The 26,057-nt window shown below is 36.6% G+C and overlaps 1 protein-coding gene across 1 annotated transcript in view; it reads right to left on the reverse strand.

The window, feature by feature from the left end:
• LOC131515417 (protein eyes shut homolog) overlaps positions 1 to 26,057 on the reverse strand; it is a 779,912-nt gene that overhangs the window by 216,481 nt on the left and 537,374 nt on the right. Inside the window, exons 12-13 of the mRNA XM_058736156.1 lie at positions 18,289 to 18,397; positions 9,141 to 9,361 (exon numbers count right to left, since the gene is read on the reverse strand). Of these exons, the coding sequence (XP_058592139.1) occupies positions 9,141 to 9,361; positions 18,289 to 18,397 (330 nt within the window). The remainder of the gene's footprint in view (positions 1 to 9,140; positions 9,362 to 18,288; positions 18,398 to 26,057) is intronic.

Here is a 26,057-nt window from a genome sequence, read left to right on the forward strand (position 1 = left end):
GTTTGAAACTCTTTGAAAATTGACCTTTGACACTGGTCTTTATAACAAACAGGATTTAAAAGTATATACACAGAATTGTGTATAAAAGTGAATATTTATTTACAATGAGAAAAGAAATCTCAGTGACTTACAAGGAAGTTTGGAGATTCGGGCCTCTTTCTCTGAAATCTCTTTAGACTCTTCCCAGGAAATGCTTACATGGAAATGAATCTTGATTGCAAGCTAGTTTGCCCTCTGAAAGAGAACTATAATAACCTACTGCAATTCCTAGCAACTCCCAAGTCTCAGAAGGACATGTGTAAGGGTGGGGGGAGGGAGACTCTTAGCTTCATTTGCTCCAGAGTAAACCAGGTCTATACTGGGGGAGAGCACACCAGCAAGTAAGGAGTTGTGAAGTATAAGGCTCGGAGGAATAAACCAGAGATCTTTTCCTCCCTTGGGTAACTGGACCATGGAGTGGCCCCTTGTGCAGATTTTGGTGAAGACTCACATACATATGTGTCACAAGATCCAGCACTGAGCTTCTGTTGTAGGGAGAACATACGGAACCAAAATGGCACCATTTAAGAAGAAAACCTCTGAATCTATTTCAATCAAATCCCTTCTGCCCCAGCACAGCCCCAAATATGGACAAACTAGACACAGAAGAGGGACAGAAAGGCATCAGGAAGAAAACATCACATTCTTTCTCCATTCAAGTTCTTGAACTCCAGGTCTACCCAACCAGGAAGGGGACTGGAACCATTAAACTAAATGTAAGGTGGAAGTTTTAAACTGAAGTAGGCTGAATCATGCTTTTAATATGTCAACATGAATAGAAAGCTCTGGAACATGCATGATATTCCATTAAGAAAAAGTAAAGAGAAATCCTACAGAGCACGCTTGACATCACTGACAAAAGAAAACTAAAACCCTCTAAAGTTTAAACTGCCTTTAATGAAAGGATACATAGATAAATGTCTTAAATGCTCAATTAATTAACACAATGAGAGAAATGGAGAAGACCACATACACTCCTAAATTTTTACCTGAAACCTGGTTGGGTACTTTCTTTTTTCACCTTATTTCTAGCAATAGGGGCTACCTACAATTGAGATGCTTAGATGCTCAGTAGCAAACTTTTACAGCTGAGAATAATCTAACCAAATACAAATTAGTCCTCTACGACATGAGACACAAATTCTGAGTACAATTTCAAGGATGCTGACTGTAGACAGAAAGTGTAGCAACTAAGAAGAAGGATTAAATATTTGAAGATGTTATTAGTTTAAATTTGTGGTGAGAAATTGATCTGAAATAGGCTCTTCAGCCCCCCCCCCCCGGTATTCAGAAGGTGAGAGTAGACCACTGAGCTAGATTAGGGGTAATCTGGCCTGGATATAGAGTAATAACTAAAAGATCTCAGCAGGTGATGCCTAGCTACATACCACTATGAAATGACAAGACAAGCAAACATTTTGTGGGGGTGTTGCCACTCACTACAGAACAGATAGAAATGCTAAGACATGATACCCTAATCTTTTGTACTCTAATGGTTGTTACTACTGCAATTTCAAATTCAATTTACAGCTCCTACCTCATTTTGAAGTGCTAAATGATTTGAAAACTAAATACCTAGAAATCACAAAAAAAGTTCTTTTTATCAAACAATGTCAAAAAAGATGTCTATGAAATGAGAAAACATGGATTGAAAGAAAAGGGAAAATGAATTGAAAGAACAGAATGAAAGAAACCAATTTTTACTTCTATTCACATGGGACAATGGGAACAATGAAAGTTCCCTAATGGTAAGAAATACAATTTTTTTTTTTTTTGGAGATTACTTTAGTTAATTTTATGTGTCAACCTGACTGGGCTACAGGATACCTAAATAGCTGGTTAAACATTATTTCTGGGTGTATCTCTTAGGGCGTTTCTAAAAGAAATCAGTATTTGAATTGGTAGACTGAATAAAGCAGATGACCCTTTCCAACTTGGATGGGCATCATCCAGTCCCTTGGGGATCTGAACAGAACAAAAAGTAGAGGAAAGTAGAATTTGCTGTTTTTTTTTTTTTAATTTTTATTTTTTATTAAAAAAATTTTTTTTAACGTTTATTTATTTTTGAAACAGAGAGAGACAGAGCCTGAACGGGGGAGGGTCAGAGAGAGGGAGACACAGAATCTGAAACAGGCTCCAGGCTCTGAGCTGTCAGCACAGAGCCCGACGCGGGGCTTGAACTCATGGACCACGAGATCATGACCTGAGCTGAAGTTGGCCACTTAACCGACTGAGCCACCCAGGCGCCCTGCTCTCTGACTGTTGAGCTGTGACATCAATCTCCTGCCATCAACGCTTCTGGTTTTCAAGCTTTCAGACTCAGACTGGCATCTACATTACTAGCTTTCTTGGGTTTTTAGCTAGCGGACTGACAGATTGCAGAACTTCCTAGCCTCCATAACTGCATGAGTCAATACCTTATAATACCCATATAACTTTTAAAAACATGTTTATTTATTTATTTTGAGAGAGAGAAAGAGAGAGAGAGTACCTGTGAGCAATGGGAGAGGGGCAGAGAAAGAAGGAGAGATGAGAATCCCAAGCTGGCTCCATACTGTCAGTACAGAGTGTGATGCAGAGCTTGATCTCAGGAACTGTGAGATCATGACCTGAGCCGAAATCAAGAGTTGGATGCTCAACTAGCTGAGCCACCCAGGCACCTCTATCTATCTATCTATCTATCTATCTATCTATCTATCTATCTATCTATCTATCTATCTATGAAAACATTGTTTAACACTGAAAATTAAATTGAGTTGGACTTTCTTGGTCAGTGAACTGAATAAAACAACTCTTTCATCCATCTTTTATCCTAGTGCAGTGGTCTGCAAACCATGGCCCTTGGGCCAAATCCTGCTAGTCATCTATTTGTGTGAATAAAGTTTTACTGGAACACAGCCATGCCCATTCATTTTTTATATGTTGTCAAAGGCTGCTTTAGAGTTACAATAGCAGAGTTGAATCGCTGTGATGCAAAGTCTGAAATATTTGCTATTTTGACATTTACAAAAAAGTTTGCTGACCCCTGCCCCAGCACATGGAGGGTAGCATTGGTTAGTGATGAATAAAAGCTATGAGAACAATTAGAGGCACAGACAGCACATTCATTCACATATGGGAATTACTGACTTTCAGTGCATGATAAAATACATTCCTATAGGCTTAGCACCTGGTAAAATTAAGACTAAGTTTAAAACTTGCATTTCAATAATTACTTACTATAATGTCAGTGACATGAGTTCTTAGTACATTTGTTGTATAGGTTATATTCCCAAACCTGAGATCCTTTAAAATTATTATTTAACCTATTTAAAAACATCTGGCATAGAAAGGAGAAAGTGATTTAAATATTATCTGTTTAATTTGCTAACCTTCCTATGTATGCCCTTTTGGAAACAGCTTGTTCAAAGTCCATAGAGATTTGGATACTCAGAATAACCCTTCTGTATCACTTTTCTAAACTGAATTTCACTACATGCAATTTGGGTTTCTCTGAAATGAGCAACCACAGGGGTTTGAAAATTCTAGCACAGATTTATAACAAAATGAAAAAAGGTTGGATACTGTCCAGAAACATGTGATGGTACTCAAAGCAGAATGACATTTGCTTGGTAAAGCTGCTGAAGTGTTACTCCTCTTAATATTTTTCAACATGAAATTTGTCTTCTTGTAAGCAGGTTACCTTCATAGACAATGGAGGGACAGAACTTATTAACACTGAATTTTATCAACCAAGCTGCTACAATGAGTGATGATTTTGTTTACAAATAGCTATAAATAGGGTTGATTGCATTAACCCTAAAGTATAGCTTTATGGTACTGAATGTCTCTTCACTTACCATCCTACTCTTCTTTAGAGTAAGTATGCTTCTTTAAGGGTTATCTCCTATTAAACCACTAGTCTTTACATGTTGGAAAAAGCATTCCCAGGAGATGTGGATTAGGATGTACAAGTGTGTGTGTGTGTGTGTGTGTGTGTGTGTGTGTGTGTGCGTGTGTACTGAAAAAAACTTTTCTCTCTCTTAAGGTTAGGAGAGATTTTTTTTTAAATTCTAGATGAAAGTCACTGGACTAGATCAATTAAATTGTGATGACAAATTATTTGCATTTTCAAGTAAAACCATCATGCATACATGCTATAGTATTTAAAAATTAGTGTCTTTATATCTTGAGACAGAAAAGCTGAGAGGTAAAAAAGCTTTCTTCTTGACCTTCTAATAATGACTCTTTCTTTCTGAACATACAGGGTCTGTTACTTTGGAAGTAAAATAAACTTGTAGACCAAAAAAGAATTCTATCAGGTCACTCTGTCTATTCCTTTTCAATCCAGAAAGGCTAAATATTGATATACCTTATTGAAATTGCTCTGCTATTTTGAAAGCTGTCTTGAATCCAATCTCCTCTTCTGGGAAAATAGGAGAAGAGAGAAAACCTGAGGGGTGTAGGTGATGGAGCACCTATAGCCATTTTGCTATATTTGAAATCTGAGAATGGAGTTAAAACTGAAGTGTCCAAAGGGAGCAGAAGAAACTGGGCCCTAGGGTGGCCTTTAAGTCATGAATCAAAAGATACCTAAAATGGGAATCCATAGCCTTCCACTTAGTGTGAACCAGTAAATTCTGTTTGGGATGAGTTTCCCAGAATTTGTAACAGAAGGACTCCTACCTGATACAGAAAGCATCTCTACTTTCTAGCTCAGTTAATGGGGTTCCAAAAGATTAGCAAACTTGCCCAAGTTCACATAATTATTAAGCAACTAAGCCAGGATTTGAAGTGACTTCTTCATGTCAGTTTACTAAAAGGATCTGCTGGGGGCAGTTCAAACTGGATTTTTAACTAACTACAATGTGATAAACATGAAAAAAACAAAGACATACCAAAAAGACAGGAGTGAAACAAGGACAGAGTGAAGGACATTGTAAATGAGGTATAAGGTTCAATAATTTCTGAGGATTCTGAAAATCTGAGATTTCCCTGGTTGTCTCATTTCTCCCAGTTACTCAGCAAGACAGAGGATCGTGGATGGCTCTCCTTCCCAGGTTGACTATTTTATACTCCAGCTATTTATAGTGCCCTAATTAGAAATCATTACAAACATAACATTTGTGTTTTGATTTGCTAAAACACTGATATTGCCAATCCATAAGAATAATATGCATTTCATTTCTAAGAATAGTTGCTAGTGCCAGGAAGCCATGGAAAGCAAACCCAGACTCATGAGGACCCTCATAGTTTCAGAAGGCAAACCACCATGAAATATTCTAATTATTCAGCTTTTTCCCATTAGAATAATCCAAAATGAGCCCCTACTCCTTAGGGGTCAAAGTATCTCATCCTTCCAGCCCTTGACAGGTATTTAATTATTGAAGTTTCATGTTTTCAAATGCATGTTGATTTTACATTCTCCTCCAGAATATATCTGTTTGCATATATAAAAAGCAAAAACAAACAAAAAAACAGGAGAAAAGAAGAGGAGAGTTTAGAAGTCTGCCTGGGTAGGCAGGCTCAGGAATGACATCAAGTCAGATAGCACTGACAGACCCAAAAGGTGACAAGGGTTGGAAGACAGTCTGGAAGGTCCTGGGGAGATCCTTTTTATGATGCGACAACACGGACAGGAAAATAATCTTTGGCTTTTGCCAACAACACAGATGGGAACTGAGTTGCCAAAAGCATTAAGCCAGTTCAGGTCCATTTTGTCCAAGTCAAGATAGGGCTCAGTAGCAGAGTTTCTCTAGGTTCCTTGGTTGGAAAACTTTATACCATTCCATGTATTCCAAGTATGGGTATGTGTCTGCTGGGGGCAGTGTGTTGGTCATGGTGAGGATTCTTTATGACATTTCTTTGTTCTGTGTTCTTCTCTATGGACTGAAGCTGCTCATGGCCTCACTGGGAGTCCTCCTTCAGTACATATTCTGGTTCTCCTTATGAGTTGCTACACAGACTGCTGGAATGCCCTATTATGGTTTACTATTGGTATTTTAGACAAAACAGGAAAGAGTAAACATACCATTCTTATTCTGATCATCTTCCCTGTAGCCCTATAGCTATCTGTGCTCTTCTTGGATTAAACTTTTGACCTCCAAGGGGCTGTTCTTATGATCCTTCTGAGAAGTCTATTTTTGTTGTTGTTCTGAAATTAGCCAACTCCAGTGTATTATGGTGTTGGTGTGCATAAGGAGATGCTGGATTGGAAGTTGTAGTTGCCATGGACCAGCATGTCCTGGATGCAATAACGCAAAGAGTAGTTCTGGCAGTTCAGCATTGGTAATCAAGATAGCAATCATGTTGTTCAGAGGATGTGAAGAGTGTGTTATTTGGGGTTACAGCCAGCTAGTCTCCATTTTACTAACAATAAAAGGCACATACAGATCTGGAAGACCTTAAATAGTGCTTGCCAAAATCAGCTGTCATTTGAGTGGATTTCTCTGGAGTAGGGGTTGAGAGGTTGAAAGACTGAGAAATTGATATGGAAAGCCAGAATAATGCATATGATGGAAAACAGATACTTTTGTGTGTGTGGGGGGGGGAAATTCACTCTAAGGCCTTAAGTGCTGATAAAGCTTCCATACTAAACTGAAAGCTGCTTGTGTGCAGGATAGTGTCTTAAATATACATCTTCGTTTCACATAGTACTTTCCCTCAGTTGGCCTTCAGGCAATGTTTGCTGAAATAAATCTAAGAGAATGAACCTAGGACTATTTATATCTATCCTACTAGAATAATTATTTTTACTTTTTTTTCAAATACATATTAAATAACTAAAACTGGAAGTCATGTGAGGTTCTCTAGTTTATGAAAATAAAAGATTTATTTCATTTAGCATGTATTTGGCTTACATCTCTGAGAGTTATTGTTACAAAGTAAAACTAACTCTTACCTATTCTCCGAGTTGGTGATGCGGACACTTCTGTAGAAAATTAGAGTATAATTGTTTTCTCTTGCTGTATGGCAAAATTACCACAGAATTAGCAACTTAAAACACATTTATTATCTTATTTTTTCTGTGGGTCAAGGGTTTAAGGAAAGGCTTAACTGGTCCTCTGTATAAGAGGCCCATAAGCTTCAGTCAAGGTGTTGGTCAGGTTGGGATCTTATTCAAGGTTCAACTGGGAAGGACCTGCTCCCAAGCTGAAGTGGTTGTTGGTAAAATTTAGTTTCTTGCAGTTGTAGAACTGAGGGCTTCAATATTTGCTGGCTGTCAGCTAGAGGCCACCTTACTGGTTGTTTGCTGGAGGCTATTCTCAGTGCCCTGTCACATGGACCTTCTCCAAAATGCTTCATGCTTTATCAAAGTCAGCAAGACAGAGAGGGTCTCCTTGCAAGATGCAGCTACAATCTTACGTAACCTAATGACATAATTGACGTTTCACCACCTTCTGTTGGTTCACCAATTGATTTCACCAATTCTGTAGGTTCAAAGCAAATCATAGATCCTACACTAAAGGAGAGGGAATCATACAAAGGCATGAACACTGGGAGAGGGATAATGGGGTCTATGTTAGAGTCTGTTCATCATATATAGAAAGAGAGGAAACACAATTCTTGTCACTTTTATAATTCTGTCAGTGGTTAAGCCTCATTGGCAATATTTAATTTAGGTTGAATGACACAAATATTTCAGACATTAGTAAGTCAGTAGGAAAAGCTGTTTTCCTGTTTCTATTTCACTTAGTTACACAACAGTTAATTTTCCTTCAGGGTCCTGAAGGTTATCTTACTGGATAATTTTTGCATTATTATATGTTTTAAAAATAATTGCTATTAGTGGGTTCACTATAAAGCAGACTACTTATTAAATAAGACCTTGGTTTTGTTTCTTTCAGAAAAATAACCACGACCAAGGAAGTTAGCTTCACTCAAACTCAAAATTCACTCTTTTCAAGTCCTTTGAAACTTCATCTGTTATATTTTTCTTATATGAAATAAGTCCTAATTGCTGGTGTCATTTTACAAATGTGTAAATCAAGGCACACACTTGGGCAGAGCTAATCAGAAGCAAAGGGTTTAGACACCCCAAGAGTTGATATCCTCTTTTTCCACTAAACTATGCTTTCTCCTCAAATATTAGGTCAGAGTGTGATTGTTCGGTAAATATATCACCTTGACTTTATCATACCTGCCCATTCCTCTGTTCCTGTCTTTGGTCTGTGGTTCTATGTTGTTTTTCATTTCCTTTTCCAGTGATTATTTTCAGAGCCCATCTCTGCCTACCATTTCCTATCTACTCTTGCGATAAATTATTTTCTCTTTCCCACACTATGCATACAGATGTTTACTTTTGTGGAGTCATTACCTACTTGATACCTTGCCCCTTAGAAACACTGAGGTGAATTAATTAAGATATTTCCTGTGAGATTTGGTCAATTTTTCCTTGACTTTAGTTAATATAATCTGTACATGCTTTACCATCCTCTCTGTCATTATTTGTAGCCCTGAAATAAAGATTTCTCAGAGGATTAAAGAAATTTGGGAATATGTTCTACACTGTCCAAATGAGACTCCCTCAGGGTTGATTCACTTAAGACATTTTAGTGGAGCAGAAAGTAATTGTAATTAAAATCTTTTTAATCTTATAAGAGCAGGATGAATCTTTATTTCAAGGGAAATAAGGTATATAGGCTTTTTCCTCCTTGACATACAGATTGCAAATAAAAAGAAGAAACAGATATAAGTATTCTTCTCCATCTTCAATCTTAGAGATCTGAGTTGATCTTTTATATTTTTGAAGATGAAGCAAAAAAATGCAATAAAAATGAATGCATCAAAACAATTATCAATGAATAAAAATCTGTCATTTATATATTCCAAAAGCAGAACACCTTGGTAAATTATGCTTGAATCTATCTGAAATTGCCAAAATCAGGTCCAGTTACCTAGTTATTTTCAGAGGTCAAGTATTTCTTGACATTGGAACCACAATATACAACTTTCTTTGAACAAACAAGTATCCACCACATGTGTGAAACACCTAGATGATGCATACACAAAATTGGAAGTTCCAGACCTTTCCATCACCCAGATGACAGTGCTGCTGGTTTTTGTTGTTTTAAGAATGGAGACAAGAAATATAGGTTAGAGTTCAAGAGGCTAGAACTAACCTGATGCAGGTGCCATTGTTGTGGCATAGATGACGAGCACACCATGGGACATGGCAGTTCTCAATGTTCTTTCCACGTAGTGCTTCATCAATGATGAAGAATTCTTTGTTGTTTACTTGAAGCTCTTGAATGCAGCCATTGAACCCATAAATGTGACCTGCATTCTTATGCATCTTAACATCTTCTGGGATATGGCCAAGGTACATTGATTCAAAATGCACCTATAAGAAAAATAACAACAAAAATATCTGATCAGGTGTTGCCAGATTATACGAGAAAGACCTAGAATGTTTTGTTCTGTAAGGCATGTTTTAATGTATCTTTCTGTGTAAAACAGGTTGTAATTGTTGCTTAGTTTTGTCACCTCTACTAGGTGGTAGGATAAGTTACCTTAGGAAAGGGCCCTTATTTTATATTTCTTTTGTAGCTCTCACAATACATAATGAAATCTTAATTTTTCTAAAAAAAGGGCATTCAATAAAACTTGTTGATTGATTACTCTGAAATGTATTTTGGAACTGAAGTGTTTGAATCTTAATGTAAATATTAGCAAATAATAACTGATAAGGAAAATAGAGTCTTGTTAATTAACTATTGTTAGAGATTGAATTGTGTTTCCCCAAATTCCTATGTGGAAGTTCTAACCCTCAGTAGCTCCGAATGTGACCTTATTTGGAAACAGAGCTTATACTCGCTGACCAGAATGATGATAAAATCACTGGCACGATGTAAACTGCTACTTAATCTCTCTTCCCACCCTTCAGTAACGTATATAAATTGAATTCTCATCATTTGTATGTATATAAAAAGTAACTTTCCCAAACAGGAATTTATGAGATACACGTGAATTCTGGATGAAGTGGTAACAAGACACTGATCTTCAGGGCTGTTGGCATACAAAAGGTGCATGCAGCATTTGTGCAGTTTATGCCTCTGATGTCCTTATCCCCAGTACACATTCATGCACTCCAAACTGATACCTGAAAAGTATCCAGATTGACATTACAGATCCACTAAAATGGAAAGCTATCATTGCAAGAATTCTGAAACTAGAGCCAAATAATTAAGTTAGGGCTCTAAGGGGAGGAGAGAATGGGAAATGCTCAGTAATGTCACCTAATGTTTACATTAATATGCTCTGGTTTGATGCAAATGCACTTTTAGAGAACAGAGCATGTTCAATTCTAGGAACATCAAAGCATCTCCACGACCCATAATAGATCTAACTAACTCTATTATTTGAGCTCTTGTTCTTTTTTAGTGACTCGAGTTCTGCTTCTAAAGGCATTCCTTAATTTTGTGTGTGTGTACTTTATAAAAGATTCAGATATACAGTCACCCAGAGGATGACTATCTTTGGGCATAGTGGGGTGGAAAACTCAAGGTGTAATAATAGGCCCTCTTGCAGTACAGGAGTATTTCTGTTTGTTTTCACATCCTTTCTCATATGCTAAATCCATTTATATTACTACTCTAATAAACTATTAGCAAAAACTCTTTTATCAATTTAAGATAAGTGACTCACTGCTAATGCAATCTGGGATCTACCGTGAACCTGTAGAATCAGTGAATCCAAGGCCATGACCTTCTCTCACCGAGGATCTTTGACATCTTTGTGTATTGATCACACACCTGGAACAGCAAACCTCTCACAGCTTTGACAAGTGTGCTGTTTTAGCACATAACTGATAAAGGATGGAAGAATATCCTCCTCTTCTGTCAGCAGTAGTCAGATCTGAGGGAAAGTCTATAGAGCTATCTATGATTTATTAGACCATTAAAAAACACCCAAACAATGAAAGTAGATGGCTCTTGTATTTCTTCTGATCTGAGGCTCAAGCTTAGTTGGAGTTCTGAAATGTCTGAAAAAGCTGCTGCCATTGACTGAACATAGATAACCATTAAAATGGTTGACTTCCTCTATCCCCAGACTCTTAATTATCCAGGAGCAGCCTTTTGTGTGTATAATCATTTCTAAGGAGACAGGTCTTTAAAATAAGTCTTTTCTAATAACTTCTTGTGAATCAGACTATGGAGAATAGAGTCTGACATGAAGATATGATCTTACAAGATAAAACCACAGAGAACAGACATGGATAATCAAGGAGGAATCATCAAGATAATGAAAAATATGAATGGTGACTGAGGGAAAAGGACTCCACAAATGATAAGAGTGAAATAAGCATTCCCTTTCCTCCCCGAGTTTTCTCTTTAAAGGAAGAATATAGTTGCCCTTTTATAATGTGTAGGAATAAAATAAGAAGACAGGCAAAAGGGAACAAACTTCTAAAAACTACAGAGGTGGAAACAGGTAAGAAGCTGCTTTATCTCTTCTTTATTCTGTTTTAATTTAAATTTAGACTTTGGAGTCTACATATATTTCTGTAATGATATCTTGATTCAATGTTTAGTTTTGTTTTACAGCCTCAAATCTTAAATTAAATAACTTTTATGTTAATAGGAAGGTAACTAACGTAGTTTTTACTTAAGATTAACTACTGGAGTGTACTTGTCTTTACTCAAGAATGTGACGACTTATAATTGAAACACTGACTTTTATTTGGGTGTTGTTACTAGATTTTTGTTTTTAATATTATCTGAATTGTATGCAGACAAATTCAAAACCAGAAACATCAAGTCTTGGAATGGGATAAGAGATGCTGTGTGAGGTGCTTGGCAAGAAGGATTTATTTAAATTACTTCTTACATATGATTTATCTTAAATTTTTAAAAACTTTAGAGGCATTTAATGAAAGGGGATCAAAAGGCAGAACCAATATTTATCTTAGAAGAGATCTAACTCACTCTCTCTCTCTCTCTCCTCCCCATAATAATCTATGACCATACAGTCTCTTCTGTATTAATTTTAATCCCTTTGGGGTAGGGTCTCTAACATGGTCATTTTGGGATTCCTTCAGAGTCCATAACAGTGTCTTATAAATAGGAGGTTTACTATAGGTTTTTACAAATGACCTGATTTATGACACTCAATCCTGGTTTGTGTGTGTGTGTGTGTGTGTGTGTGTGGGTGTGTGTTTACAGTTTCCTGTTTAATTTCTAGGCATCTTCTTCTACTTTATGCTGCCTTATAACCTTGCTGTTTCACTAGATTCAGTCTCCAGGAGATCCTCACTGGATACCACTCAAGAAGGAATATTAATATCACTTTAATTCTAATATAGCTTTCAATATTTAGTATATATAGCATAGAGTGCCCAATAGTGCTTATATGGAAATTCTTCAATTTCTATATATGGAATTCTTCAATTCTTCAATCTCATCAATGAGATTAATGTCAAGTAGCTTACAAGAAGTTTTTTTTTTAATTTGATAAATAGCAATGAAATCCTCATTAGTTCTTTACTTTCCAGTTAAATCTTTGATTCTTAAGGTTTTCCAGGCTAGGGAATGTTCTCAAAATAGTATCTTCTCCCTTTGTCAAAGAAAAAACCAAACTTTAGTGAAGCAATCAATGAACTGAGTTGCTACCCTGTGAGCACAGTGATATAGGGAAGTAGAGATACAAAAAAGAAAAGGATATGGATTATTTTTGTCTAAATGGAAATTTAATGTAATCTTGGGAATGAAATCATAAATAAATGAAATATTTAGAAAATATAGTATACAGATCAGGAATATGGCAAAATAAAAAGCTCCAGCTACTCCTTCTTTAGGGAGACACTAATTCAACAACAATACACAGACCAAATCCTTTTGTGAGAAATGAGTAGACTGAGTTAAGAAGCACTTGTACCCCAGGTGAATATGAAACCAGCTGTTATTGAGGATGACAGGAAAATCTGTGGCACTCACTGGCCAAAGCTCTCCCCCAGACTCCGTGAGGTATAACTAGAAGAAAACTTCCAGCTCCTAGTTTCTCTCTGGGGAGGGAAATAGAAGAACGAAACATATATACTACGTGCAGACTTTTCAGAGACTGACCAAGGGACTAGTTTCCGTTTTGTCTGAATCTATGTGCTGACAGGAAAGTGTGCCAGGTGTGGCGCTATTGAGACCAAACGCAAAGGTTGGAATAACATGAATTCACTCACTGTAGATGTCCCCTGCAGCTCAGTGGGAAGGGTAGGCAAAACCCCCCTAACTCCTGACTTCTCCCTAGCAGTGGCAAGAGTTGAAGTGTGCACCCAAAATAATGTCTTTTCAGGGGGCTGAGTGAAGAATGAGTTTGTCTCCCCTGTCTTGATGGGACCTGGCCATCACTGAAAACAGAAGACGGCCGGATGCTGTGTTGCTGCTCCAGAGGACCACTGATGCAGTAGACTGAGGCTGATATGATTTGGTGGTCTTTTATAGGGGCCAGAGCCAGGGGGGCAGGGTAAAGAAGAGTGGAGCAGGTTTCTAACATTATGGCTTTTCTATGGGTTTCTTGAGTGACTGGTTTCTATTTTGCCTGACTTGGAAGTTCTGCATGACCCATGTACTCTAGAAACTCTGGGGCTGCTGAGAACAAAAGAGAAGTAGGTGGCTTGTGGTAGGTAGCTCCGGAGAACCTGTAGTACTGCAGACACCAGAGGCAGCAAAACACTATGAGTACCTGGAAAAGGAAACTGGCAAATTGCTATAATAGAGAATTTACACACACAAGTCCAGAGAAGATACATCCACAGGTTTGAGAGGTTCCCAGACTCTCAGGCTGATTGGTGAAGATCTTTTCCTATACAGAGCCAGTCCATAAAGACTGGGAGAGATGTCTGTTTTTTCTAAAATGTAGATCTCATCACGAATTCTACAATGTAAAGGAAGAAATGGGGGAAAAAAATCAAAGGAACAAAAGAAGTCTCCAGCAACCAGCCCTAAAGAAATGGAAGTACCTGAGAAAGAATGAAAGTCACAGTCGTGAAGATGCTCAATGAGCTCAGGAAAATGAAGCATAAAGAAAATGAGAACATCAACAAAGAGAAAATATAGTAAAGAATCAAGCAGAAATTTTGGAGCTGAAAATAGAAAACTAAATTGAAAACTTTATCAGAGGGGTTTCATCAAAAGACTTGATCAAGCAGAAGGAAAGAATAAGCAAACTCAAACTCAAACCTCAAAGATAGGTTTCTTTGAAATTATTCAGTTAGAGTAGCAAAAGGAAAAAAAAAAGATTGAAGAAGAGTGAGGAAAGCCTAAGGGTCGTATAAGATGCTATCAAATAGAGCAATATATGCATTATGGGAGTCTCACAAGGAGAAGAAAGAGAGGGGCAGAATACTTACTTGAAGATACAATGACTGTTAATAAACATGAGAATTTTAACTTTACTTATTCAAACATTTTCTTACTTGATTCTTTTAGTTGGAATGAAGATAAAAATTTATAGCTGAATTAAAAAAAAATAAAAAGATACTGAAAATTTCCCAAATCTGGGGTTAAAAATGGACATCTAGATTTAAGAAGCCCAGAAACTACCACAAGAAAGAACTCAAAGAAGTCTACACCAAGACACATAATCAAATTGTCAAAAGTCAAAGACAGAGAATTCTGAAAGCAGAATTCTGACTTGTCACATAAAAGGAAGGCCCATAGGACTATCAATGGATTTCTTACCAGAAACATTCAAGGCCAGAGGGAGTGGGATGATATACACAAAGTGCTCAACTCCCTCCCCCAACCCCAAACTGCCAAATAAGAACACTATATCTGGCAAAACTGTCCTTTAAAGATGAAGCAGAGGGGCACCTGGATGGCTCATTCAGTTGAGTGTCCAGCTCTTGATTTCAGCTCAGGCCATGATCCCACGGTTGTGGAATCAAGCCCCATATCTGGCTCCATGGTGAGCATGGAGCCTGCTTGAGATCCTCTCTCTCTCTCTCTCTCTCTCTCTCTCTCTCTCTCTCTCTTTCTGCCCCTCTCCCCTGATCATGTGCTCTCTCTCTAAAATAACATTAAAAAACAATGAAAACAAACCAAATACACAAAAGCCGAGGAAGCTTATCAATACTAGATCTACCTTACAAGAAATGCTAAAGGGAGTCCTTCAAGTTGAAATGAAAAGGCACTAAACAGCAACATGAAAGCATATGAAAATATAAAGCTTTTTGGGAATGGTGTATATATAGATTAGAGCTCGAAGATCAATCAACTGAAGTTAAGATGCTATTAGCTTAAAATACATTATTATAGTTGTAAGATGTTGTATGTAAGCCCTATGATAACCACAAAGACACTATACATATAAGATACAAAAAAGAAAATGAGAAAGGCATCAAAGTATGGTTCATACACATACACACACACACATACACACACACACACACACACACACACATACAAAAATCAATGAAACACAAAGGAAGAGAGCAAGGGAGAAAACCAGAGACAAAAGAGTTATAAGACAGAAAATAATTAATGGAAATAGCAATTTATTACTTATCAATAATTACTTTAAATGTAAATGCAAACCCTCAATCAAAAAACATAAAGTGACTGGGTGGATAAAAAAAGATTAAAAAAAAAACCAATATCTAACATATTCTGTCTATAATAGACTCACTTTTGATTTAAGGACACATATAGGCTGAAAGTGAAAGAAAGGAAAGAGATATTCCATGCAAATGGTAACCAAAAAAGAAAATGAATGCCTACAGGTTTTCAGACAAAATAGACAAGTCAACTTGTCATAAGAGACAAAGAATGATAATTATATAATGATTATCTGGGTCAACTGACCAGGAAGATATAACAATTATAAATGTGTATGCATTCAACATCAGAACGCTCAAATATATGAAACATTGACAAAACCAAAGAGAGAAATAGCAGCTCAATGATAGTATGAGATTTTAATATCCTTTTTTCAACAATGGCTAGAACATCCAGAGAGAAGATAACAAGGTAACAGAGGACTTGAACAACACTGTAGAACAAATGATTTCTTGGATACAGCACCAAAATCACAAGCAACAAAAGCAACAAAAGACAAGGGGGACTAGGTCAAATGAAAAAGCTTCTGCACTGCAGAGGAAACAATCAATGAAATGAAAAGGAAATCTATAGAATGAGAGAAAGAATTTGCAAACCACATAGCTGATATGGGGTTAATATTAAAAAAAATATAAGAAACTCCTACGCCTCCAAAGCGAAAACAAATAGGGTGGTTAAAAAACTGACACGAGACTTGAATAGACATTTCTCCAAAGACATATAAATAACCAAAAGATATGTAATAAAGATGTTTAACATCACTAATCATCAGGGAAATGCGAATTAAAATCGTAATTAAAAACCATCTCACATTTGTTAGGGTAGTCATAAAAAAATAACAGAATATAGCAAGTGTTGAAAAAGATGTGAAGAAACTGGAACCTTCGTGCACTGTGGGTGGGAATGTAAAATTGTGCACTTGCTATATACAACAGTATGGAGGTTCCTCAAAAAATTAAAAATGGAAGTATCATATGATGCAGCAATTCCACTAATGAGTATTTATTGAAAAGATAGGGTGCTTGGGTGGCTCAGTTGGTTAACTGGCTGACTTCGGCTCAGGTCATGATCTCATGGTATGTGGGTTCGAGCTCAGCATCAGGCTCTGTGCTGACAGCTCGGAGCCTGGAGCCTGCTTCGGATTCTGTGTCTCCCTCTCTTTCTGCCCCTCCCCTGTTCATGCTCTGTCTCTCTCTGTCTCTCTCTCAGAAATAAATAAAAACATTAAAAAAATAATGTAATGTAATGTAAAATACAATGATCCAACAATCCTGTACACTAGTCAGAGCTCTTCATGAAAAGTGTACTCTTAATCCCCTTTATCTGTTTCACCCATTCACTCACCTGCCTCCCCTCCTGGCAACCTCTAGGTTGTTCTTTGTATTCAAGAGTCTGTGTTTATTTTTGTTCGTTTGTTTGTTTGTCTCTTTTTTTCTTCAAAACAAAAGCCAATTTTATTCTTACCATCATAATCCACTAGACAGTGTTGAATCTGTTGCAGCAGGAAATTAAGTGTATTATAAAAGGAACAACAACAACAACAAAGCATGGGAATCAGAAAATCTGGGATCAAGTCTCTTTCCTTATCACTATGAAATTTTGGACATCTGATACTCAGTTTTATAAGATACTATCTTGTAAAAGAGATAATAATTCTTACTTTGGAGAGTTCTTGTGAAGATCCAATGAGATAAAATATATAGCCATAATTCGGAAAATGTAATGTGCTCATGCAAATGTTAGCTATTCTTATGTGCTTCTTTAAGATGCTTGTATATGCTCAATATGAGAAAAAAAACTACGTAGAAAAAAATGGAAATAAAATGAAATTTCCAATTCATTAGGGCCCTCCACACTGCCAGCTTTAAAGTGCACTAAAATTAGCACTTTGGAGCTCTAATTATACAGATTAACTCTCCATGATGATCAAATGAACCAGGAATTCTTTATCTTAAATGTATTTCTATAAAGTCATACTAAGAAGCATGTAACCAACCACATCATTAAAAAGAATTCAGCGAATTGCCTGGTCTCTGGAAGGACAACCATCCATCCTCTCTTCTCTAAATTTTGCTTCATTCAATGTTTCTAAGAAAAATTCTCTGAGAAGGGACTTTTTAACAGCACAGTACAAGCACTACCATAGCCTATAAAATGCGTTTTTAATTACTGTTTTGTATCTTGCTAATCTTTTTTTTTTTAATGTTTTTATTTATTTTTGAGACAGAGAGAGACAGAGCATGAGCAGGGGAGGGGCAGAGAGAGAGGGGGACACAAAATCGGAAGCAGACTCCAGGCTCTGAGCTGTCAGCATAGAGCTGGATGCAGGGCTCGAACTCACAGACAGTGAGATCATGACCTGAGCTGAACTTGGACGCTTAACCAACTGAGCCACCCAGGTGCCCCACATCTTGCTAATCTTTACCCATTCCTGTGCTGTGTTTTTCATCAAGCATAACATATTATATGCAAAGTGTGAGACGAAGATCAATTTCTTGTTAAATTTAATAAAACTTTTATAGCGACAGGCAGTATTAAATATATTTAATTGTACCTAAAGTATCAGGGATGATTATTCTGGTGTTTTGTTGAGAGCTTTTACAAGGAATATGTTCAATAAAGAAATATGATGTGTATTTAGTAACTTAAAAATAAATAGTTATTTGAAATATTGAGGGCACACTTAGTAATGTCTGGAGCTGGATATTTGCATAACTACCTGAGACATATGGGATATCTCTGTGTCTTTCTTCAGTATTGGAGGTTTTCCATCTGCAGTCACTTCAATCATACACACACTCTGAGAGCTGCCCACAGGGATTGTGTAGCTAGAAACAAAACAGAAGAGGCCATTATTGCATGTATTACTGGCAAGAACAGGGTAACTTCACACATGGATGGTAAGTACTTCTTCAATGAGAGAGGTACTTTCTGGATCATAATAATCCTGAAATATGGCCTCAACCAAGTGTGAACATTTTAGGATAGATGAAAGATATATTTCTTTTCTTATGCTGAAATTTTATTTGCCTTCTCTTTCTATCTCTAAATCAGGACTTGAAATGCTTTCAGAAAGTTAAACCCCCACAAAACCAAAAGAGCTTTCTGTATAAGTAGCTAATAATAAATTTTAAGTGCTAACAGTGGTGGACATATGGTCTCACTCATGTAGGAGACTGTTGGACAAGTAACAGCAATGTTAAATGATGCAAACCTGCCTAGGTAGAAATTTCCCCTCCCTGGCCTCCAGGGGAAATAGAAATGGAATAAGAAATGAAAGGCTGCATACCCTTGAACAGTGAGATTACAAGTGATATAGTTATCGGAACTCAGAAAGCATGCTGCTAATGTACTGGCTGGTACTGTGTCTCAGAGATAAAGAAAAGTATAAGGTTAAGGGAATTTGTAGAATGAATAGCAGAAATGACCAATACACAATTGAAAATTTATCACAGTTTATAAAGTGATACAATCAGATAAAAAGGTACACATACTAAAGTACTTGGCAAAAAATTAAATAGAATTTTAAAAGGCAATTTAAATGATAGTACCCTGTCACTTGCCACATGTAATAATAGTAACTTGTCTTTTTAAGTCTATTCCATAGAGATATCAGAAATTCATTTACTAATATTAACAGTGGCTATTTCTGCATACTGAAAGTATGATCTTAATGCTCACTTTTGCTTTTTTGTATTTTCTAAATTTTAGACAATGATCACACCTAATTTTTATTTTTAATTTTGACCTACTGCCCCAGTTTGCACATGACTAAAACATTTTCCAGGATGCAGGATTTCTCAGTGCTAAAACAAGGTAAGTGCCTCGTACATCAGGATCAGTTGGTAATTCTACTTTTAAAAGAAAAAGTCAGTTTTATTAAAAATCATTAGTTAAATCACTTATCAATATTTTTCTTAAAATCAACTTTGGGGTCTAAGTTGAATGGAAAAAGCAAACCAGAACTTCCTTTCCCCACCCCCCCACCCTCACCCCCTTGCTCCAAAAAGGGATAGTGGTCATGCTGGTTTTCTCTTCTCCTTTACCTAGAAATACAAATCTGATATAGCCCTTTTAATACATTATCACACTACTTTTTGGGCCCCTGCTCCAGTTTACCAAGGACACTTCTAATTCTGATCAGATCACTGTTGAAAATGTTTAAATTCCACAAATAACCTCTAGAGTGTCACATTTGTGTGAATTGTAAATTGTGGTGATATATGAAGCACATTTGTCATTATAGTTGAAATGGGAAGGTAGACCTGTACAGATGCTTTATTCTGGAAATTCAGGAAATAGTTCTCAGGGAATGCACATGTCCTTATTAAGACATAGTAAGATCTCGTTTTGTTTGTTTCATTCAGAGCTTGTTAAAATCTAACCATAAACTTCAGTGCTATAGAAGGAAGCTACTTTACCCTATTTACTTTCTGTTACCTCCTTCTTTTCTTCCCCTGGCCCTTCCACTAAATGGTTGATTCTATTGTCTGCTTGGTTTATGTACCATTTTGGAAATTGATGCTCTAATTTCACCAGAGATTTTTCTACATGTAGATTCTTATCATGTTCATTTTTATAATATCTCATTTTTGCTTACAGACCAAACTGTATGATAGGCAATGAAAAAATGCTCTATAAACAAATTTAGACATTATGCCACATAAATCATTTGAGGCATATGTATCCCGTATGCCTCTCAAGTATTGCTGAGGCCAGCCAAGTCTAATGATTTAAAGACTTAAGGATCATATTTTGATATAATCCATTGACTAGCTGAGTGATCCTAGGCAAACCACTTAACCTGTCTTCCCTAAAGTGTGGTTATCCACAGAAGGGAGATAATCATTCTTGGTTCATAAATGGTTAGTGAGAATCACATTATTTAATGTACATAAATCATTCAGTGCTAATATTAAAATCCAAAGTTAAAGCAATTATTTGCTGACTAGACAGGGATCTCTAAAGAGATTTTTATGAAAATAAATTACACAGTCAAGATGAAGTGTTCATCTACTTCTACTAATATTACCTATAATGGGATTCAAAATCAAATACTCAGGTTGCATTACCTTGAAAACTAAAATTTGATGAAAGAAACATTTTTTCCAGTGTCTGTAACATTCTTGTTCTTTATATTTACAGTCTTTAGATAGGCTAAACAATTTGGCAGAAAATTCTGATTTGGCAAGATAATTTATTTTTAAATTTTTAGAAGAGCTTGCTCAAAGTGGAAGTTCAGGGTATCCAAAACCAAGGGAAGGGTTGTACAAATGTAAACAATGGAGAGCGGATTGTTCAATCAAGTATTTTTATATAATTGAATGCTATGCAGCTCTTAAACAGGAGTTAGAATATTAACTAATGGCATAGAAAAATATTTGTATAGAATAGAAAAAGGATAGACAATTTGAGTGATATACCATTTTTATAAAAAAATATGCATAGAGATTATACTTGATCTACTCTCGCTAATATTAACAGTGGCTATCTGTGCATGCTGAGAATGAAGATGATTTTTAATTGGTCTCTTTTGCTTATTTGTATTTTCCATATTTTGGACATGGAACATACAATAATTTTAAATTTCACCTCTTAAAAGAAAAATTCAGTTTTATAAAAAAAATTCAGTTTTTGGGGCGTCTGGGTGGCTCAGTCGGTTGAGCGTCCGACTTCGGCTCAGGTCACGATCTCGCGGTCTGTGAGTTCGAGCCCCGCATCAGGCTCTGGGCTGATGGCTCAGAGCCTGGAGCCTGCTTCCAAATCTGTGTCTCCCTCTCTCTCTGCCCCTCCCCCGTTCATGCTCTGTCTCTCTCTGTCTCAAAAATAAATAAATGTTAAAAAAAAAAAATTAAAAAAATAAAAAAAAATAAAAATAAATTGTTTTTATTTATATAAAAACAAAAATAATTTATTGACATTTTTGTTTTCCTAGATTTCATGCTTTCTTTCTAGGTAAACTATCTTCATGTTAGGTATGTTAACTCTTGAACAACACAGGGGTTAGGGGTGACCACCCCTGCCCTGCATACTTGAAAATACACATACAACTTTTAAAAGTTAGCCAATAGCCTTCTGTTGACCAAAAGTCTGACCAATAACCAACATGAACAGTCAATTAACACGTTTTATATGTTATATATGTTATATACTGTATTCTTACACTAAACTAAGCTAGAGAAAAGAAAATGTTATCAAGAAAATCATAAAAGAGGAAATAGCATTTATAGTACTGTACTGTATTTATAAAAAAAAAAATCTGCATATAAGTGGACCCACACAGTTGAGACCCATGTTGTTCAAGGGTCAACTGTATTGCTTTCTGACAGCCTCTGAAATATCTTCTTCTAGAATTTATGTTAGACACTTTTCAGAAGACTATTAAACTGTTCTCTAAATTTCTTAATCTTGCTTTCACATCTTTAAAATACTTTCTTAATTTCCCTGTCCTGTATTCTTCCTAGGCACCAATTTTTTCTGCAGCAGTCTCTAGGACTATTTATTCTATTGACAGAATTTTAATAAATTTTAAATTTTAATGAATATTTTATTCCCCAGGATTTTGAATCTTTTGCATCAATTTTATATAATTTATGCCTGATTTTCCTTTATAGATTCTCCTTTAAGACAAGTTATTCTTTCACTAATGTTTTCTAGCATCCCAGAAATATTTACTTAAAAGTTTTTGTCAGATTTTTCCATAAAAATGATTTTATCTAGAGTGATTCATGTTCCACTTGTTGATTTCCTTTGTTCCTTTCTCAGTGTTGCCATGTGTTCTGATACTGTGCTGTGCAGCTTCATTTTTAGTTTTTTTTTTTCTCTTTCCCCTCACTTCCATTTTCCTTGTTGTGCTCATCTGATGTAACCCATGTCTGCTTGCCGAATGAGAACCCTACCTGATCTTCAGAGCATCTAAACCTGAATCTTGGATAATGTATATTCGGCAGTTCTGTTCTATGGTGATATTGAAGGTATCCTTTGGTCCATTCAGAGCTGAAAAGATTGCTTGGTACAGTTCTGCTCATGATGCTTTGGTTGTCTCTGTTCTTTGTAGGCTGGCAGTTTGCTAAAAGTCAGAATCCCAGAGGACAGTCTCTCTTTTTCTCTGTGGGTAGATAGGTAGATAAATGATAGAAATATCACATGTATACTTGAATGACTAATTTAAATTCCCTTATAGGAGCTGAGCATCCCTGTTTTTAGACCTAGATCTTGGCAGGCCTGCAGTCTTAGCTCTTGATGCTTTGCAGTTTTGTCGGTTTCTTGTCTGGGAAGATGTCTATCTTGTTTTTGAATTCGCTTTTGTATTTTCAGTTGTGTATTTTAAAATTTTCTATATTGTTGCTATGTGTTTGACACTAAGGAGGAACGTCAAAGTGTGATGTTACAGTCATCTTGACCAGAAGTCTCACTTTTTTTTTACAATAAGAAAAAACAACAATAAAGATAAAATTGAGTTATAACTTTTTTAATGCTTATTTATTATGAGAGAGAGAGGGAGGGAGAGCACGCACATGTGGGGATAGAGAGAGGAACAGACTCTCAAGCAGACTCTGCAATGTCACTGTAGAGCCCAATGCAGGGCTTGATCTCATGAACTGAACCATATGATCATGACCTGAGCTGAAATCAAGAGCCAGATGCTTAACCAACTGAGCCACCCAGGTGCCCTGAGCCCTAACTTTTGAAGGGCCATGTAAATAGAAAGTTATCTTTAATCTGTGAGGGGTGGAATGAAGGAAAATTAAGCACATTGGAGGTGCCTTTATAATTTTGCAGGCTTTTAAATTTGGAAAGAATAATTTCTTTGGCTTTTTCCATCTCGGGTTGTGTGTGTGTGTGTGTGTGTGTGTGTGCGTGCGCTTTCACATTTCAATGCATCTGTCTCATGTTTTTCTTCAGTGGCAGATTTCAAAAGCACATAAGTAAAGTGGTTTGTCTTTCTTCCAGAGAGAAATAGGAAGTATGGATTTTTTTCTTCTTTAAGGTACTTATGTTTGATTTGTCAAATCTTGGAGTTATATGAGTCGCTGGCATTATACCATAATGAAATTAAATGCTTTAAAAGGCCAATGTAGTGCTATGCTGAAGGCTCACAAAACATAGCTCATGCATAATTGTAGTAGCTATAGAATTTTAAGCCATGATATAAAAGTAACATAACTGAACAGCACCAACTGTGTCTAGGGAATATTGCAAAGTTGATGGCAATACTGAATCCTTCCACAGGTGCAAAATATGTTCTTTTCTCTTATCACTCACTAGGTTTGGTTATTATACAGCAATGATTCTAGCTTGTCTATTTTATTTATTATTCTTTTTTTAAATGTTTATTTATTTTTTGAGAGAGACAGAGACAGAATGTGAGTGGGTTAGGGGCAGTGAGAGGGAGACACAGAAGCAGAAGCAGGTCCAGGCTCTGAGCTGTCAGCACAGAGCCCAACGCAGGGCTCAAACTCAAAAGCTGTGAGATCATGACCTGAGTCGAAGTAGGACGCTCAACCGACTGAGCCACCCAGGCGCCCCTAGCTTGTCTATTTTAAATTTTGGACATGAATTAACTTTGCTGGCTTTATTTCTTTATTTACCTAAATTAGACTTTAAAAATGAATGTAAAAACAAGTTCTCTATATGGATAACCTTTAATATAGATAGCAGTTAAGTGAATCTCCAAGATAGTAACTATTATGACCAAAAATAACCAGCCTTAATGTTTACCACATGTTAAGTATTACTCTGAAATGAATAGATAACATTCACATTAAGCTCCAGCTTGGAACTTCCATTAAAAGAATCTTTCTGGCTAGATTTAGGACTGAGAGAGATTAACCTCAATGTTAGCTGCTACGATCTCCACATTCCGCTCAGTTTCACTGGAGTTGTGAGAGTTAGCTCTGCATATGAATAGCTGAGATGGGAGACTCGGATCGGCAGATGGCAGTAAAGGTACATGGCAGAGATGGAGGCACTGAAAGGCATCTGATCCCCACAGATAGGATCTAATTGACAGTGTGATTGTTTTAGGTCCCTGTTTGCAACAGGAAAACAGGGGAAAATATATTTAAAAGATTATACATCAGGCAGTATGGATGAAACTGTCCAGAGACATACAGTTTTCCTTACCGGTCATGTATCTAATGTGACTGTCATGGCTGTGTGGGCAAATTTAAGAAGATGCTGTTTACGACCACGAAGGTTTCATACAGCCCAATCAACACAGCCATACTGTTTGAGGTTGTTAATGTGACTCAGCACAATCTATATGTTAAATGAATGTAAAAAAAAGATCAGACACAAAAATCACTGTTAGGCCCTTTGCCAAATAAAAGCAATGTAAACACACCAAAGGCACCTTGAAGCATGCCTTTTTATTTAGAGCACCAAAGAGCTGGCCAGGATGGCCACACAAACAGTTTGTACAAGGAATGCTGCCTGACCTCTGTCTGATAGGTGATTGTTACAAGGACTTCCTGCCTCTAGATGATTGTCATGAGATGGTCATTGGCTTTAGGTTATTTTATTTAGCCTTTTCTCTGACTGACAGATAGCCCAAATATCCTGAATAATAAATTACTGAGAAAACCGAGCCATTATCCTGTGAAGCACTGATACTAAAGAAAGAATCTGCAATGATTCCTGAAGACTGCTGGAGCAGGAACTTCATTTACACCCTTGATTAGCCAGAGCAGTCGTCAAGGGAACAGCCAACCAGCTGTCATGAGATATCACAGATATTCCAAAAACTGTGATTTTACTTCTGACTACACTATCCAATTCATGTGCACTGGGACCTACAGCATATACAGACCAGAGATTTCATGGTCTCCCGGTAGCACCTATAAAAGTATAGACGGCCAGAATACCCTTGTTTTCTTTGCCCAGTAAAAACATCCACATAATGACTATTACAATTACACAAATTGAAATTTGTATTCAGAAATATTGTGTTTTTTGACCTGACATCTGGCTTTAATCTATCTGAATATCATGGTAAGAAGCTTCAATGGTGTGCTGGAGAAGGCTAGTACTGACTCACAAGAGCTGGTTTTGTGCATTCTTTCTCAATTCACACATCTGTGAATTCATGTTGGTAATTTGAAATTGACCATGGTGGGAGTATTTATGCCTGGTAAATTGGCAAAGCTACAAATCATTCAACCCTTTATCCTCCCCTTTTTCCTCTAAGATCTTGAATCCATGGAGATTCTTGAATATTTCCTAGTAGGATTTAAGTATTCACTTAGAACAAGGGCATTAAGTTGCAAAGCTTAGCTTCATTGTTGGCATTGAATTTGGAACTTCAATAGGAAATCTGTTTTATTCATACTCTGTTCATAGCTCTAGGTTGGATCAGTTTACTCTGCTGATAAATGGGGGTTTTAAGAATATTACCCCTAAAACCTACACATACACAGTTTATAAATGCCAATTAGTACTTAGTTTTACCCTTCAAGTCTAATACTTATTACTCAATTCATTTGTTTT

Source organism: Neofelis nebulosa, chromosome 6 (assembly GCF_028018385.1).
Source record: "Neofelis nebulosa isolate mNeoNeb1 chromosome 6, mNeoNeb1.pri, whole genome shotgun sequence".
NCBI lineage: Eukaryota > Metazoa > Chordata > Mammalia > Carnivora > Felidae > Neofelis > Neofelis nebulosa.